This window comes from Hylobates moloch, unplaced genomic scaffold, assembly GCF_009828535.3.
Source record: "Hylobates moloch isolate HMO894 unplaced genomic scaffold, HMol_V3 SCAFFOLD_10, whole genome shotgun sequence".
In the NCBI taxonomy this organism is placed as follows: domain Eukaryota; kingdom Metazoa; phylum Chordata; class Mammalia; order Primates; family Hylobatidae; genus Hylobates; species Hylobates moloch.
In genome coordinates, this window is record NW_026652285.1 from 64735141 (window position 1) to 64754068 (window position 18928).

Consider the following 18928-nt stretch of genomic DNA (forward strand, 5'->3'; position numbering starts at 1 on the left):
TTTTTTTCATTGCAATGATTTCATCTGTATCTCCTGAGTCATACTCACAATCATTTCTCATATCATCATCACTATCATGGCAAGAGACATTATTTTTGACACCTAAACCTATTAAAGAATGCAGTTTGTGAACGCCTGATTTGAAATCATCCCTTACAACTTCAAAAGGATCATTTTCAGATTCATTTATTGAGGGTTGTGTAGTTCTCTGTAAGTTTTCCTCTTTCGCAATCATCATTCTCAATTCATCTTCAGAATCAGTATCATCATCAGAAACGCTATTTCTCTTCTTGGCAGTTTCCAAGCCAGAAGTCTTAAAAGGTAGATTTTTAAGCTTCTGAGTATCAGAAACAGGTACAGGAGATGATTTAGAAGGAGTAATGGAATCACAAGTTCTTTTTTGTGCAGCCTGTTGCTGTGTTAAGGGTGGTTTCTCTATTACCCTCCTGGGGCTTGTACTCATGGCCAAAGACCCAGCGGAACTCTCATCCTTCTGCACTTTTATTATCTTCTTGGGAGGGCCATGAAAGTCAGAGAACTCTCCTCGCCGTTTCTTACTCATAGGGTCATTCCCTCCTCCTAATTCCCAAGTCAGGCTGGATATAGGAATGGTGTTTGAGAAATCCACCCCTATCTTCTTCAGGTTGTGGCAGTATTTTGAGGGATCATATTTGATGACGTTACGCAAGTCAAGAAACAAAACTAAAGCACTTGGTTTTAGGAAAACTCATCAGTCTTTGACACAAAAAATATTGCTTAATCTCAAATAAGTCATTTTCCCTCCCTTTCAGTTTCCTGTAAAAGAAAATGAGGACTTAACTAGGTTATCATTCAGGGTCTAAGAAATTGAGCTTTCTATGACATATTCTGAGTTAAAGTCTAGTACCACCACTATTAGTTGGCAGAAATTACTCGGACTGTAGATAGATATTATAGCAAACCTATTCAGATTATATTATAGGTACACAGGTCTCAGGGTTATTTTCTGTAAATCACAGAAATCCAACCATCGAGCTGATACAGTAAAGCAAAGTTCTGGGTTCAGGAAAACCCAGAGGACATGGCCACATGTATGTCCTTTACTCTCAAACTCTTTTGGCTATTTCTGTCTTCTCAGTTCTTACTCATCCTAACTCTGATTCTCCTAGCTCAATAACGTCCACTTCACATGAACTCACTTTCTGCAATATTTTTAGGTCTTTATTAGAAAGCTGGCCTGGGCACAGTGGCTCATGCCTGTAATCCCAGCACTTTGGGAGGCCGAGGTGGGCAGATTACATGAGCCCAGGAGTTCGAGACCAGCCTGGGAAACACGGTGAGAACCCGTCCTAAAAATAAAAATTAAAAATTAAAAAAAAACTAATAAATCTTTACCAGGCCTATGTTGACATTATCCAGGAAAGATTCTAGTTAACATCGATGTGTTGTAATGATGGCTGTCATTTGCTGATTCCCTAAAGCATATGAATAGGCAAGTATTAAGGTGCTTTAAGCTATCACTCTTTTTTGTTTTGAGACAGGGTCTCACTGCTACCCAGGCTGGACTGCCATGGCATGATCATGGCTCAATACAGCTTCAACCTTCCAGGCTCAAGTGATCCTCCCAACTCAGCCTCCCCAGTAGCAGGGACCACAGGCATGTGCCACCAGGCCCAGCCTGATTTTTCTTTTATTAGTATTTTTTGTAGAGTTACAGTCTCACTATGTTGCCTAGACTGGTCTCAAACACCTGGGCTCAAGTGATCCTCCAGTGGCCTCCCAAAGTGCTGGGATTACAGGTGTGAGCCACTGCACCCCACCTTAAGCGATTACTCTTGAAAGTCCCCTTTTTCAATAACTACTTATATGTGCCAGTTATATGTGAGGTATGCCAAAAAGTGTCTATTGTCTCTACTGTCCTTCAATATCTTCCTCTTTGCCATCAGCGGCTGCCATTGGTGGAAAGCTGGAAAGTAGAAAATAAGAAATCAGTACTTTCCTAACTTTGAGCCACTTGTAGGGAGGGCAGAGGTCACAGCTATGTCCGGTGCAACTAGGGCCTGGATTCAGGTAGTAGTGGTTTCAGTGGCACAGTAGCTGTGAGCTCAGAGGACACACGTTTTTGCTTCTCTAGTCCCAGTGAGGTAGTGGTTTACTGCAGTTGTCAATCAGTGGGGAATCTGACCTTTGGCTTTTGCTCCTCCAGCACTTGTTTAACTAACTGCATATATTATATTCCCTCTGTTTCAAATACCTGCTACTGTTTCCCTTACTGACTGACACCAGGGTTACAAGCTAAAGAATACATCAAGACGGTCGGGCGCAGTGGCTCATGCCTGTAATCCTAGCACTTTGGGAGGCCAAGGTGGGCAGATCACAAGGTCAGGGGATCAAGACCATCCTGGCCAACATGGTGAAACCCTGTCTCTAGTAAAAATACAAAAAAATTAGCCAGGCGTGGTGGCACACACCTGTAGTCCCAGCTACTTGGGAGGCTGAGGCAGGGGAATTGCCTGAACGCGGGAGGCAGAGGCTGCAGTGAGCCGAGATTGTGCCACTGCACTCTAGCCTGGGGACAGAGAGACTCCGTCTCAAAAAGAGAAAAAAAAACAATACATCAAGACGCACTGCTCAGAATTCCATGATACCAGGTCTTCAAGGTCTTAGACAATGTGACCTCACTGAACAGGCATTAGAATTTGCTCACACTCTGCTCCAAACTGTTTCTCAACCCACCATCCTCCTGCTTGTCCACATATTTTTATCTACTATTGGTATTCCCAGGACTACTTCCCATCACTTCTATTAATTCAAAACCTACCTCAATTCTAAAGCCTTCTTTAATGATGGTCTCTGGGTTTCTCACTGCTCTTTAGCTCCTTCAGCAATGGCTTTGAATCCATGTATGACAATATGAATAAATTAATAAACCAACCTGCTTCTTTGGCACTCATCATTTGAATTACTTAATTGTATAAAACCTCAATCCATTTTCTCATGCTCTAATTGTTTCATACATGTAGGTGAGTACCAAGAAACTGGGAACATGCAAACAAACACGTAAAGATTCACTGATAAGAGACAGTGAAATGCTAAAGGTATTTTACAAGTATCCATCACTGTGGTAAATAATTACTTTGAGAGGCCAAAGGATATTTTACGTTTATGTTGATTTTTAAGGTGAAGAACAGGTAAGACTCTTCCAAATTTGCTCACAACCCAATTCTAAAAGAAAAAAAAGAATTTATTTACTATATGTGACACAAATGGAAAAGATTTAATAACAATATTAGGTAAATACAACAAAAAAATCAGTGGGCTATGATTACTGTTGGGTTTAGTTTTCTGACAATGAAGTAAGAGTTACCAAAGAGAAAAACTGTGAGAGGGAAGAAAAAAAAGGAAGATTTGGAGGAGCTATCAATCCCAAGTAAACCATGTAGGGTGGTTTACAAAAAACACTGGCTGCTAATTTGAACAGGCAAATTTGGGACCTGCCTATATTCCTGGCTACCTATGTCCCTTGAAAGTCCACCTCTGCTTGAGTTTTGATTTCTTTCTCTGTAAAATGATGGAGAACTATGCTTACCTAAGAGTTGTAAATGCACCTTGAAAATTATAAAGACCTATCTATGTTAATTGCCTCCAAGAAAGGGGAAAAGAGGAACTGGTTTTAGACATGACACCCACAATCACGTGATCTCAGGCATCAGTTCCCAAGACCATGTAATTGGCTCAGGCTACAGTGGAGACTCACCTTATGCCCTGGCACTTCTGTCCCTGGCACTGCTTTCATATGGAAATCCACTCCTCCTGTCTTTTCTAAAAAGTTGGTGTTACCTGTTGTTGATTCTTCTTTCTCAGCTTTTGCTGCTTCTCTCTCTTGGGCCAATCTGAATCAAAAAGAAAATACAAATAAAAGAGTCACAATAATCAGCCACGTAAAATGATTATTTCACTTTAGGTGTGCCTAAATGAGCACTATAAAGTAAACAGCTTTGTAGTATTAAAAACCAAAATAAAACAAAACTGCTTTGTTAGTAGCATAATAGCTTACCTACTTATCTGAACATACAATATGTTTTTATTATAGAATACTGGAAGACAGAACCGTTAAGAAAACAAAACATATTCCTTATCCCTCATCTTGTTAATATTTTGCCTACTTAACTTCATCTTTGTTCTATATGTAAATATACATATTTTATAATGTAATCCAAATATCATAAGCACAGTTGGGTACACTTATTTATCAACTTATACATTCTTTGAAAATATCACTATGATTGCTGTACAACATGTCTTTCCATCAATCTACTGTAGTTTATTGACCAGTCCCTTACCACCAGCAACTGAGCTATAGGGTTGGACAGCAGTGACAAGCTGTGCTGTCAGGGCTGTCCCACCAGAGCATGAGGGTTCTTTTCCTAGCCCACCCACTATACTAGTCAGTCTCCTGAATCCCTGACATGCACGCTTACACCTGTGCTCTGCTCCAGTGGTTGTCCCAGTTCCCCTTTAAGGAAGACCAAGACCATGGATTGCAAGTTTTCTCAATTTTCCCCTTTCAATTTATATACGTTTGGCATTTTATGTTATCTTCTCTCCATTCACTCTTCCCCATGACGAAGGTATCTTTCGGAGCCCAATTTGTTAGGTCTTGATTATCTGTATCCTCCTAATGAAGAGAATGCCACCTCTTCTGATTCAAATCACCACCACCTTCTTCAGGCCTGGACAACTGCACAGAAGGAGTCCTCACTGGCCTCTTTGCCTCTAGTCTGTCTCCTTTATGTCCCAGAACAACCATCAGACCCATGCTTCTCAGGCATATCCACGCAGATACTCCAAGCAGCAGCACTGTGTGATCAACCTGCTCAGCATGGGGCTCCAGTGCCTGCACACAGTAGGCTGGCAACTGCTGCTGGAATGAAAGGTATATAACCACCCTGTTCACAGTCTGAGGCTTCAGCTGAAGAACAAAATCAAATTCTCACCGTTTTCATAAGGGCAGTCCCCCAAAACATGCCTCAAAGTAGGTTGCTTGCCACTTGTTTTAGAATATATCTGTTCTTGTTATATTTCATTGGTCTGGAACAAGCTTATCAACTCTCCTGGTCATTCTATCTGTATATTCTTTTTTTTTTTTTTTTTTTTGCGGCAAGAGTTTCACTCCTGTTGCCCAGGCTGGAGTGCAATGGCACAATGTAGGCTCACTGCACCCTCCGCCTCCCAGGTTCAAGTGATTCTCCTGCCTCGACCTCCCAAGTAGCTGGGATTACAGGCGCCCACGACCACACCCAGCTAATTTTTGTATTTTTAGTAGAGACAGGGTTTCACCACTTTAGCCAGGCTGGTCTTGAACTCCTGACCTCAGGTGATCCACCCGCCTCGGCCTCCCAAAGTGCTGGGATTACAGGCGTGAGCCACCGTGCCCGGCCTCTATCTGTATATTCTTAAATTGTTTCCTAGTTTGAAAACTCCCCAACTAACAATACCTTTTCTTCCTGAAAATACCTTTAGGATTTTAAAAGCTCTAATGGTTTTCATAATACATTGTCTTGCTCTTAAATCACTTGCATAATCACTCTTATGCCTGTCATACAGTGATCTCCTACTTCCTTTATATTTTTTTATGACACTAGCATTAACAGTCAAAATCAACATATGCAATTTAGTAGTCTACTAAAATTTAAATGCAGACAATGCTAAGATTCAGCAACTCCATTTTCTGATATAAACTGAGAGAAACACCTGCATATACATAGGATACATGCTCCAGGATCATCTATGACCATGAAAAAGTAGAAACAGTCATCAGTGGGAAGGGACCACTACACTGTGGTATAACCATTTTCTGAAATAGTACTAACAACTGTTATAAAGGGAGAAGATCTACATTGCCACAAAAGGGTGTGTTAACAAAGAGAAAATAAGTACATATATGCTTTTATAGCTCATTAACAAAGAGAAAATAAGTACATATATACTTTTATAGCTTATTATATACATATGTAAATGCACGAAATTATCCTTTTTGTTCGTCTGGGGTGAAGGGGATTCAGAGTTGAAAGGGATTTTAGCTCTACTTATAATGTTTGAATTTGTTAAGAATATAATACTATATTACTTGATAATTTGAAATAAGTAAATGTATAAAACCACTTACAATATTAAAAAAGTAGGGCTTAAATCCATGTGGAGCAAAACTTACCTGTGCAAAAAGCTTTCTTTTGCTAGTTGAATTTGTAATGTTCCACCTTTCCATTTTGTTTTATTTAAAACAGACATACCTATAAAGTAAAGAATTATTACTCAAGTACATGGCAATGCAAAAATATATTTCAGCTTGTGCTTCTTCTAATTATTTAGTATCAAGAAAAGTAGGCTTGTTTATCACAAAGAGACCCAGGGGAAGTGGAAGAAAAGAAATGAGACCTGGAGAGAGGGAGCCTAGGCTCTTGTTTCATCTTGACAACTTACCAAAAGAGTCTTTACACTCCCTATCTCACAGTGTTACTAGATTGGAATGAGGCAAAATGTGTAAAAAGTAAAGCAAAACTTACTTGCAATTTGTTTATAAACAAATGTCAGGAACCTCTGAATAACTGATATTTAATGTATATTTTATTGTTATTTCCTATAACTATAAAACATTTATTTCCTGTAACTATAAAACAATCATCTTTTCAGGTGAATCAGACGACACTCTGGAATCCTACAGCACCTTAATTTTATTTATCACCTCATACTAATTATCACTGTAGAACTTGTAGATGAGTGACTGAACTGTTTGAATTACTATGCCCTAGTAATTGATTTCTCTGAGCATCTGCTGTCAGCTTCCTTAATAATACCATTAACAGAATTTTGTAGGTGGTAGATACTATACTAAGTACAAATGTATCTTTTCTTTTTGAGACAGAGTGTCCCTCTGTTGCCCAGGCTGGAGTGCAGTGGCGCTATCCTGGCTCACTGCAACCTCTGCCTCCCCGGTGATTCTCCTGCCTCAGCCTCCCAAGTAGCTGGGATTACAGGTGCCTGCCACCACACCCAGCTAACTTTTGTATTTTTAGTAAAGATGGGGTTTTACCGTGTTGGCCAGGCTGGTCTCAAACTCCTGACCTCAAGTGATCCACCTGCCTTAGCCTCCCAAAGTATTGCAAATGTATCATTTAATTTAATTCTCACAGAAATATTATGAGGCAAGCAATATCTTTTGTCATTCATCACATAAGCAAACTTGGGCTGAGAAGTTTAAGTAACTTGCCACAGGTCACAAAGCCTAGTTGATGTATTCTTAACCACAACTTCACATTTGTCACATATATTCCTCAATGTAAAATAGAATAAAGCAATCTTTTTGCAAATGAAATTACAAAAGACTGATTGCCCTCTTCCTCTATTAGCATGTTCCCTTTACTTATTTTCCCTGTCTTTTTTCACTTTTTGGCCTCCAAATAACTAGAATATGTTACTGTGTCAGTGGCAGTATGGATTATCTCCCATTCTTCATTAAAGGCCACTGTTTGCCCTTGACTTTACTAAACTTATCAACAAGAGATTTCACAATTTCAAGGATATGGTCTTACGAGGGTGTATTGTAAAGCCCCCTCAAGAGTGTTTAGTGACAAGGATTAGCTGCCAAAGAAATAATCAGACTGAGGGGGAATGTGGCATGATATTCAGGGGGATGTATGTAACAGGCAGTTTCTATGAAAGTTTGGTCCCTTGTCCAAAATATTTGAGAATAGCAGTTTTAAGTAAACCCACCAGCAAAGTGCTACCATGTCCGCTGATGCCAAATGGAATGGACCTAAACCTGCTGAGTTATATGATACTGGAATTCTCTTGATCACTGCTGTCCCTCTGGATAACGTAAAAAATGGCTGTGGAGGTTTAGATTCAGAACCAAAGTTATTCCAAGTTACAGAGTGATACAAACTGGCAAATAGTATAGAAAATATATGATGATCTTACATTTTTTCAGGTCCGCTTCTGCTACACTGATGTTGATATATGCAAAAACTTTCTGTGGGTTTCCTAAAAAAAAAAAAAAAAAAATTATTTAAATTCTTATCTAGAGAGCAATGTAAAAATGGTTGTTTCCAAATTAAAAAAAAAATTAGTTCTTGAAAACTTATTATTTCAAAGATAAACCTTATTTTTTTATTGGCTATAAAAATAAGCATAATTATAAAAATATTCCAAAAAAAAGGAAGAAAATGTCCAGTACTCAGTTAAGGAAACATTTTGATTGTATGCTAGTGATAGTCTACTTAATGGGACACTTAATCCATGTTAGAAAATTCTAGTTCTCAAAACTGGAAGTTAATATGTTTCTGAAATCAGAAGTTTTAGAATTTAGAATTTTTTCTTATTTCAGAAACAAATTCCGGTCAAGTTCTACATCACACATTATACCTCCAAAACATCACTTAAAACTTTTGGTGTTCAGAGCTAACATTTATCTTGGGGCTGTTTTATTTTCTAGCACTTAACCTGAGTTATGTCTGCCTATAACTACCCAGTGAAGGACCATAAATTTACCTTGGTCATCTTTCCGTGTGATGATCTCCACATCCGAAACTTCTCCAAATCTGCTGAACTGATTTTGTAGGTCTGCCTCAGAAATGTTCCGGCTAAGGCCACCCACATAAAGGCGCCTCGTTTCTCTTTTCACTTTCATGAAGGCTGGGCATATACTTGGTGTGTTTTAGTGGGAAAAGTAATTTTCTGTATACAGAGAAGAGTTCTTTCCCTTAGTTCTTCGAAAATCTAACAAAACAACTACTTCCTCTGAACCTTCTGTATCAAATCCGTCTCCTGGATCTGTATTTCACTTCCTATTGTATTACTTCCAAATTTTAGTCTTGGAGGTTTTGCCCAAGCCCTACATCCACATTTTTCATGAATGCACTTTGGAACAGCAATCCCATACCCATATAGACACAGGTACAGACAAAGTTTTTTTCCTCCAAATGGCCATAATATTACACTCTATCCCTCTTAATTTTATGTATTCACGTTTTTAGATGTTTTTCCTTGATTCATTCATACATTCATTTACTCATTTACTGTCTTTAACAAAGTCTGACAGAAACAGGATGTGGCAGGTAACGCACTAAAAGATAAAAAGAGCTAGCCTACCTCTTCCTAATTGTCTCCGCCCCCAACCTACCCACCCCAGCCTTCTTCCTCCTAGAAGACCCAAACAAGTGAAGAGAGGCTAGGAGCTCCTGGAGCTCCTTATAGTCACAAAAGAATAAAACAAATGGCACAATATTATGTCACAATAAAAATGCTGCAAAGTGGGGTTCAGACACAAAGATCAAGGGATATAGCGAATACAGACTTGTGTTTTTGCTATGTGCCTGCATTGTACAAAGTAGTTTGCTGGTTTCCCATTTTTCAGGAGAGCAGAAGAGGTTAAGTCACTTTCCCAATGCCATACCGAAAATTAGTGAATCCAGGATTACAATGCAGGTCTACCTTCAGAACTTGGAATTCTTAACACTACACTATGAAGATTCCTGGATCACAGCGGACTCAGGAAAACTTTTCCAGAGGTACTAGGGCCCATCATAGTATCTCTCATTTCGTTTAGTACCCGGCAGGCGCTCAGGTCTCGCCCTGCCCTTCCCCAAGAGCTGACAGACTCTTTCCAAACGAGACTCCCAACCAGCGTCCACCACATGGCGTGTATTCTGGGTAGAACTTCGGCCTATCTCTTCCTGATAGTCTCCGCCCCCAGCCTACCCACTGCAGCCTTCTTTCTCTGAGAAGACCCAGAGAAGTGAAGAGAGAAGCTAGGAAACGGCCCAGTGACTTCTCATGCCCAAAACCCACTCCTCACCACGTCGTTCACCTAAAGCCAGCGCCGCTGCAGCCCCTAACTTCTGGTCACATGTCCCAACGGAGCATCCTCTCTTCCTTCCTACTCGATTTCCAATCCAGCCTCCTAAGGTTCCGTTACCACAATTCAGTTCCCAAGAGCTTTTAATTTCCTTTCCCGTCCTCCTAGCTTCCCTGATGCCCCCATCACCTCCCCCTCAACGACCGCAAAAGAGCCCAAACCAAAATCCCCTAGTTTCTATTGAACACTATCGCTGTATGTACCAACTCCTGGACTAGGTCGACGTAAGAGAGGAAGTAGAGGAAAAAAATAAAGAGGCGCTCCCCTCCACGTGATCCCAGCCCTGCCTCTTTAGTGACGCACGAGGCCGGGCGGCTCCAAGGCTGCCGGCTGGGGTGAGCAGCGGAGCGCTTGGGCTTGGAGTAGCAAAGAACGCGCTCTCCCGAGAAAGTATAGCCACTGCTTAGACAGCCAGGGAAACGTGTGCGGGGACGCGGAGGACCCAGGCTCTCGTGCAAGCGCGGAGTTGGACGTGCAGGGCTGCTGGGGTCACGCGGGGCTCTCACGCCTCCCCTCCGCGTGAGCTCCAGGATGGTCCGCGCCGGGATCGCGCGCGAGGCTTGAAGCGCCGGTGAAGCGCGCAGGTCGGAGTAACAGCTGCGCTACCGCCTGGCTCCGGTCCGCAACGCGCCATGGACGCAGAGCTGGCAGAGGTGCGCGCCTTGCAAGCTGAGATCGCGGCCCTGCGGCGAGCGTGTGAAGACCCACCGGCGCCCTGGGAAGAGAAGTCCCGAGTCCAGTACGTGACCCCCCAAATCCCCCAGGGCCCGCTGGCCAGGGTTCCCGGGCCAGGCGGGTGAATCTCCACAGACATCCTCGGTCTCCTACTCCCAGCCCTAGAATGTGGGCATGAACTGGCATTGATTCTGTCATGACGATGGCCTAGAGTTGGGAGCAGCGCGTACGGCGCCCTGCTGTAAACGTATTGCAGGGTATTTACTCGTTTAATTGCAGTCGTCTGTGTGCATGACTGACAAGGAGGAAGTCTTGACTATATCCCTAGCTAGATAATTCCGCCTCCAGTATGCAGAGGTATCTCTAGTTGGGATTTAATAACTCCGTTTGGTTTCATGGCATTTGTTTTGGTGGGTCAGCTAACCATCTCAAGTGATAATGACTTTGTGTTTACGATGACATAAAAATTCCTTTGAAAAATAACTTCGGTAATAAAGTAAGTTGATATAAAGAAAAGTAGTTAATACAGACTGCAGGAGAATTTGACATTCCTCTGAGGTAGGTGCTACTGTTAGCCCTGTTTTATAGTTGAAGAAACTGAGGCTCAGAGAAGTTAGGTAGCTTGTCCAAGATTCCAGAGAAAGGAATTGTCAGAGATGGATTGGGACACAAAAATTTTACTCCAAAGTCTGGACACTTTTGGTTTATTGAAGGAGAGGGAGAGAAAAGCTCTGCAACCGTAATTATGTATCATCATCTCAAACATAGAAGTCTCTCGAAAACATAAACTATCTTCAATTTTTGAGTCAAGACTAATTTGACATAGGTGCAGAAAGAATGAGATTTTTCCTGAGCTAACTGAAGAATTGGTAGAAAATGGGAAGGAGGAGATCTACAGAAAATGTCTGCGTGCGGTCGTGAAAGTAGAGGAAGCTGTGACTGGTAAAAGGGAGAGGAAAAAGGTGTGCTTCTCCACTAATGAGAGTAAATGTATTAAAGACCCTTGCTATTTTAGGTGTGCTCCACAGATGGGACGCTTTAGCATTACCTGGCCGTTTGTTAGAGCGACGTCCTGACATACTGAATCAGAATCTGCATTTAAAAAAGATACCCTGCCCTAACAGGATTTGTGCGCACACTTGAAAGTTTAAGAACCGGGGAAAAATAGTTTCTTCACTGGCCACAAGATTTCATTAGTCCCCATAGTAGTGTCAACTGAAAAATCATGAGATCTGCAAATTTAGAGAGACTATTTCTTAAAAAGGGTTACAGCCTGCAAACTGGCCATCCTGACAGGCTGGGAAGCATAGTCTCAGGCAAAGCAGAAAGGCCCACACTTTGGAGGAGGAGGGGTTGGGGCAGGATTTATGCTGGATGAGTGGGCTAGGTATACATACTCAACAAGTTATAGGAGGGGCTATGAATATTCACGAAGGGAGATGTGCTCACGTGTACTGAATAAAAATGCGTATTACATGCATTCCTTGTTCATTTTGGGAAGCTGACTTAACATTTAAATGCATTACAATTAGGCCCTGTACGTCAAAAGTTGAAGGAGGGGAGCAAAGGTACTTAAGTACCAGGCTTTGTAAACCTGTTAGAACAAGTCCATGGTTGTTGATCTTATCAAAAGAAAATTTTTGAAATCATTCTCTTGTCCTATCAAAGCCTGTGGAACGGGGGAATCAGTTAGCATCTGGTGGTGGATGAACTGCAATTATTTCAATATTGCTTATCTGGAGGCCAGTGCTTGTTTAGCCACTAGTGAAAAAAATATTGTGGCAGTTAGAACATAGTTCATTCTTTTAAATGTAGGGGATATGTGACTTAACCCTTGCCTGGCATGGCCTTAGGTCTTGTTTATAATTTGGTATCTTATTGCCACAGAGTCTGTTCTGCAACTCTTACGATCTCTATTTTAACATTAATGCTGGTCAGTTGTTGTGTCTACATCCCAAATAGGAAGGTATATAACAAGGTGTGTCTGACCTCCCATCCTGTCATGGTTAAGAACGGAGTTTTTAAGGTTTCTTTGGGGTCCCCTTGACCAAGAGGGAGTCGGTTCAGGTGATTGTGGGGGTGGGGTAGGATTTTATTTTCAGTTCTTAGTAGATTATTTATATAATCTGGGACTTCTCAGTGGTTAAATTGGAAAGTCAGAAGAGTCCAGATTGTGGGAGACATTAAATGTCAGTCCAGGGTGTTTGGATTTAACCGTGAGGTTTCTTTTCACTATAGTGGAGGAGGAGGATTGGGACCTATGTATCAAGCTATTTTTTTTAAGTGATTATAAGTGGTTGGATGGATTGGAGGTAGGAAAATTGGAGCTAAATTATTCAGCTATATCCATATGTCCACACTGTGGAGCCAAATTGCCTGCTTTCAAATCCTGTCTCTGCTATTGGCTGAATGATCTTGGTTAAGTGAGCTCTCCCTTTCTGTGCTTCAGTTTCCTCCATGGTAAAATTATACCCAAGTTTTTGGGTTGCTGTGAGGACTAATTGAGTTAATATATGTAGTTCATTTAGAAGAGTACTTGCCTTATAATAGTAACTAACACTCATTAGTAGACCATTGACCTTTAAACTCATGTACAGATTCATTTTAAAGGAAAAAAAATTCTTGCAAGCTCGTAATTCTGACAAAAAATTTTTATGTTATGAAGATAGACTTACAAATAATAAAACCACAAAGTGAATAAATTCAAACAAATCCAAAATAGCTCAAACTAACATGATTAGTTGAAATACACAAATATTTTGCTCAAACTAAATAGCTGCTATGAATAAGAATATGCAGATTTTCTTTCTGTGGCAAAATATACGTAAGATTTACTATTTTAACCATTTTTAAGTGTTCAGCTCAATGGCATTAAACACATGCACATTGTTGTACAGCCATCACCACTGTCCATCTTCAGAACTTTTTCATCACCCCAAAACTGAAACACCATACCTATTAAACGCGAACTCCCTACTAGCCACTCTGACAACTGCATGTTCTTTTTTGAGTTCTGCATATCCAGCCTTTAATGATGACTTGGTTCTCTTACCACTTTGCTCTATTGGAAATACCTTGAAATTTTCATTCATAGCTTGCTGTGACATTTGGTGTTCACTTGTCAGAAGCTCATTTATATTTATGGCTTTTTTTTTTTTTTTTTTGAGACGGAGTTTCGCTCTTGTTGCCCAGGCTGGAGTGTGGTGGCGCAACCTCAGCTCACTGCAACCTCCGCCCCCTGGGTTCAAGCGAGTCTCCTGCCTCAGCCTCCTGAGTAACTGGGATTACAGGCACCCGCCACCATGCCCAGCTAATTTTTTGTATTTTTAGTAGAGACGGGGTGTCGCCATGTTGGGCAGGCTGGTCCCAAACTCCTGACCTCAGGTGATCTGCCCACCTCGGCATCCCAAAGTTCTGGGATTACATGAGCCACCGTGCCCGGCCGCTCATCATTTATATATGAAGATTGTCTCTGTTCTTTTTTCTTTTTCTTTTTCTTTTTTGTCTTGTTTTTTGAGACAGGGTCTCACTCTGTTGCCCAGGCTGAAGTGCAGTGGCATGATTATGACTCACTGCAACCTTCACCCACCTCCCATGCTCAAGCAATCATCCTGCCTCAGTGACCCTCCACCAGCCAAGTAGTTGGGACTGAAGGCACTATGCCCAGATAATTTTTTTTTGTTTTTTTGTGTGTGTATTTTTTGGTAGACATGGGGTTTTGCCATGTTGTCCAGACTGGTCTTGAACTCCTGGGCTGCCTTAACCTCCCAAAGTGCTGGGATTACAGGAGTGAGTTGCTGCGCCCAATCTGTTCTTTTTTCCTTTACTTCTATATTTAATGTAATTTGTAGGGGTATCAGTCTATGTTGGCAAATGCAAAAGAGGCTGTGGTAGTTTCATGATACAGAATATACTTACATTAATATTTTAAATTAGCATTAAAACAAAATTTGAAACAAATTTTACAGAATTTATTAAGTCTTGTATTCTCAGTGTGAAGAATATAGAGTTAGATTATTCTGTGTAGAGATGGTATAAGGTCATAAGAGCATTGGTTAATGTAGTAGAATTAGAAATACAAAAGGAAGAATAGTTATGTGAGGGAGCAGAAAGGATGGCAGTAAGTCCAGATGTCAGGCAAGTGAAGGAGCCAAGGATAACTTACAATGTATAGAGCCTGACATACTAAGGGAAATATTTTATTATTAACATATGTAGGGTAATTTAGAGGAAAAGCAGATTCCAAGAGAAACCATTTGGTGAGCTATCAACCTAGATCTACCTTGCAGGAAGAAGAGATATATGGTTAGAGGTATGTTTTTAGAGTTACTGGCATAGAGGAGCTAAGGCTAATCATTTAGTGTTCCTGCAGAATGAAAGAATACATATTTAGGATAGCAGAAGTAAGAGTGTTAGGGTTTTCCTCTAATGTTGGAGACAAGAAGCCGACCCAAGATAGCAAATGAGAATTGGGATAATTATGCCCAAGAATCCAAGGAAGGGATGTTTTAAGCTGACAGGAAAAGTCAACAGTGTAGAATGTAGTAGAGTGTTTAAAGGAAATAATGGATGACAAAAAATAAAAATAAAATAACATCTAATGCAATTATTAGCTAAAATTTCTTTTTTTAAAAAAGTTTAAGTTTTTTCTTTTTTCTTTTCTTTTCTTTTCTTTTTTTTTTTTTTTTTTGTTGTTGTTGTTGAGACAGTCTTACTTTGTTGCCCAGGCTGGAATACAGTGGCATGATCTTGGCTCACTGCAACCTCTGCCTCCCATACTCAAGCAATTCTCCTGCCTCAGCCTCCTGGGTAGCCAGGATTACAGGCGACCGCCACCACGCCAGGCTAATTTTGTGTATTTTTAGTAGAGAAGGGGTTTCACCATGTTGGCCAGGCTGGTCTCGAACTCCTGACCTGAAGTGATCCACCTGCCTTGGCCTCCCAAAGTGCTGGGATTACAGGCGTGAGCCACTGCACCAGGCCAACTAAAATTTCATTCTTTTTCTCAAGGAAAATATATTTATATGTTCTCAATGAAAAATGTCTGGCCATAGTGATGTTTAAAGAGATTTGCTATTTCTTTTTCTGATAAATCTCTTTGTTACTATAAAACGTTCTGTGGTGTTTACTTTTGGAAATTAAAGTTAGCTAATTGATTTTATTTTTTAATTTCTTTTTTTTTTTTTTGAGACGGAGTCTTGCTCTGTCGCCCAGGCTGGAGTACAGTGGCGCAATCTCTGCTCACTGCAAGCTCCGCCTCCCAGGTTCACACCATTCTCCTGCCTCAGGCTTCTGAGTAGCTGGGACTACAGGTGCCTGCCACTACGCCTGGCTAATTTTTTGTATATTTAGTAGACATGGGGTTTCACCGTGTTAGCCAGGATGGTCTTGATCTCCTGACCTCGTGATCCACCTGCCTCGGCCTCCCAAAGTGCTGGGATTACAGTCGTGAGCCACTGCGCCGGGCCTATTTTTAAATTTCAAGACATCTTTTAAAATAATTTGAGAGGTGGCCGGGCGCGGTGGCTCACGCTTGTAATCCCAGCACTTTGGGAGGCCGAGGTGGGCGGATCACGAGGTCAGGAGATCCAGACCACGGTGAAACCCCGTCTCTACTAAAAATACAAAAAAATTAGCCGGGCGTGGTGGTGGGCGCCTGTAGTCCCAGCTACTCGGAGAGGCTGAGGCAGGAGAATGGCGTGAACCCGGGAGGCGGAGCTTGCAGTGAGCCGAGATTGCGCCACTGCACTCCAGCCTGGGCAACAAAGCGAGACTCTGTATCAAAAAAAAAAAAAAAAAAAAAAAATAATAATAATAATAATTTGAGAGTTATATCAGACATTTAGGCTGGAATTTCATGGGTCGGAACTCACCTTGTAATTTTGCAAAGTACTCCTGTTACAATTTATTTGAAAGGTGTTTCTAATATGTGGAAATTTGGAAGTATAATTTGGTTACACATGTTTTTTGTTGAAATTAAAGATTGTGGGCTGGGCATGGTGGATCATGCCTGTAATCCAATACGCTGAGAGACTGAGGCGGGAGGATTGCTTGAAGTCAGGAGTTTAAGACCAGCCTGGGTAATAAAGCCAGACCTTGTCTCTGTGAAAAGGAAAAAGAAATTAGCTAGGCACAGTGGCACACCTGTGGTCCCAGCTACTCGGGAGGATCCTTTGAGCCTGGGAGTTCAAGGCTGCAGTGCACTATGATTACACCACTGCACTCCAGCCTGGGTGACAGTGTGAGACCCTCATCTCTTAAAAAGAGGAAGAAAAAAAAAAAAGATGCGGTGTTATAGTAACCACAGTGGTTTTGAGAAAATTCTTTTTAATTTTTTAATTTTTTTTATTTTAATGGGGGAAGGTGACTTAATAGGAAGAGAGTAAGGGGGACAAAATGGGAATGCTTTGAGGAAAATGGGGGTATTAGATGAAACGTGTTAGTAATTGGAGTGATTATTTTTGATATTTGCCTTTTAGAAAATCTTTTCAAGCCATACACCAATTCAATTTGGAAGGATGGAAGTCTTCAAAAGATCTGAAAAATCAGCTTGGACATTTAGAATCAGAACTTTCATTTCTAAGTACGCTTACTGGCATCAATATAAGAAATCACTCGAAGCAGACAGAAGACCTAACAAGCACTGAGATGACAGAAAAGAGTAAGCATTTTTTTTTAATCTAGACATAGTACTGAAGCTTACCTTATTATGCATAAGAAATTGGTTGTCATAATATTGACTTAAAATTCTACAAGGTAAGTATTTGAAAGTATGGTTGTGGTAAATTTGTTTACTCACATATCTTTTGAACATCACGGTGTTCAAAAAGCTGCCTGGGCCGGGCCCCGTGACCATGCCTATAATTCCAGCTTTTGGGAGGCCGAGGCATGCAGATCACCTGAGGTCAGGAGTTTGAGACAAGCCTGGCCAACATGGTGAAACTGTCTCTACTAAAAATACAAAAATTAGTTGGATGTGTTGGTGGGCACTTGTAATCTTAGCTACTTGGGAGGCTGAGCCAGGAGAATCATTTGAACTCGGGAGGTGGAAGTTGCAGTGAGCTGAGATTGCGCCATTGCACTCCACCCGGGGGGACGGAGCAAGACTCCATTTAAAAAAAAAAAAAAAGCTGCCTGAGGTAAATATTAAAGAACAGACACAGTTTCTTTTCTTTCTTTCTTTTTTTTTTTTACCTTCTCCTTCCTGATGGACAAGAACAGACACAGTTTCTATCATTAAGTACCTTAATAGTCAAGTAAATAGTAATAAGTGAATAATGATTATAAGAACAACAGTACAATTAATTTATACATCTTAGGAGTTATTCAGCACTGACATGAAAGCTGCCAAGATAAATGTTTAGCAGCTGGACCTTTTGCTGGAAGGAAGGTTTCTGGTCCCAATGACTAGATCTTATTGCCAAAGATCTGTGATGCACTAAGAGATAAAGGGAAGCTACTGCAGCTGTGCAGCTGGATGTCAAGAACTTTGGTTGGTCAAGAATAACATTCCCAAAAGCAGAAATCATTTTTAGTGTACTTCCTGACTTTTCCACTGAAAATTACCCTTATGACAGGGGAGAGGGTCTTGGGCAGCCACTGCAGGGAGACCGAATTACATATAGAAAAAGAGTGATGGAATTTGGAGACTTAAATTGCTTGAAAGGAAGAGATGGAATGCAGAGAGAATAGAGAATGAGGATAGGCCAGGTATAAGACTTTTACTAGCTTAAAAGTTGCAGCATGAAGATTAGGCGTAGAGTCTTGACAAAGCTAATGTGGTCTGGGAGATTTCAGACAGGGACATCACAAGAGTTGAAATGCTTTTTTTCTGTGAGTAATATGTGCTCATTTTAGCAAACTTGGAAAAACATAGAAATTATGAAGAAGAAATATCATTTTAAAGCAGAAATCTAAGTAGTTGTAGGAATTTCTTGAAATTAATTCTAAGTAATTTAGCAAGAGTAATGGTACTGGAAGAGAAATATCTTGTTTTTTATTTTTTTGTTCTTTTTCCTTTGTTTTTTGTTTGTTTGTTTTGTTTTTTTTTTGAGATGGAGTTTTGCCCTGTCACCCAGGCTGGAGTGCAGTGGCGTAATCAAAGAGCTTTTTGAAGTCATTATCGTTTTCCATAGCTATTAGTTGGGCAGACACAGTTTCTGTGGTGTGTTAATGAATGTAGCTGAAGCTAGGTAATCAAATGATCTTGATTTCCTTCAAAATAATCATGTGTGAAGAATGTAGACTTTATTGCAGCTATGCTTTTATTTCTCCAAACATTTTCAGAACTCTTCTTTTGGGGCCAGGCGCGGTGGCTCATGCTTGTAATCCCAGCACTTTGGGAGGCCGAGGCGGGCG

General features: G+C 40.8%; 2 protein-coding genes across 2 annotated transcripts in view; one reads left to right on the plus strand and one right to left on the minus strand.

Annotated features, from left to right (window-relative positions):
• Positions 1–7: 7 nt before the first annotated feature.
• On the minus strand, positions 8–10015 carry LOC116475427 (nucleolar protein 8-like; the record flags this gene model as incomplete). Its single annotated transcript, XM_032164745.2, has 7 exons — positions 9836–10015; positions 8530–8715; positions 7960–8022; positions 6194–6272; positions 3737–3872; positions 3136–3204; positions 8–679 (listed from the first exon to the last, which is right to left on the minus strand). Coding segments are annotated over exons 2-7 (1158 nt in total), but the record flags the coding sequence as incomplete, so codon positions are not given.
• Positions 10016–10437: 422 nt separating this feature from the next.
• The window catches only part of CENPP (centromere protein P), a 294971-nt gene continuing 286480 nt past the window's right edge, over positions 10438–18928 (plus strand). Inside the window, exons 1-2 of the mRNA XM_032164530.2 lie at positions 10438–10634; positions 17050–17231. Coding sequence (XP_032020421.1) covers positions 10528–10634; positions 17050–17231 — 289 coding nt within the window. The 5' untranslated portion in view covers positions 10438–10527. The remainder of the gene's footprint in view (positions 10635–17049; positions 17232–18928) is intronic.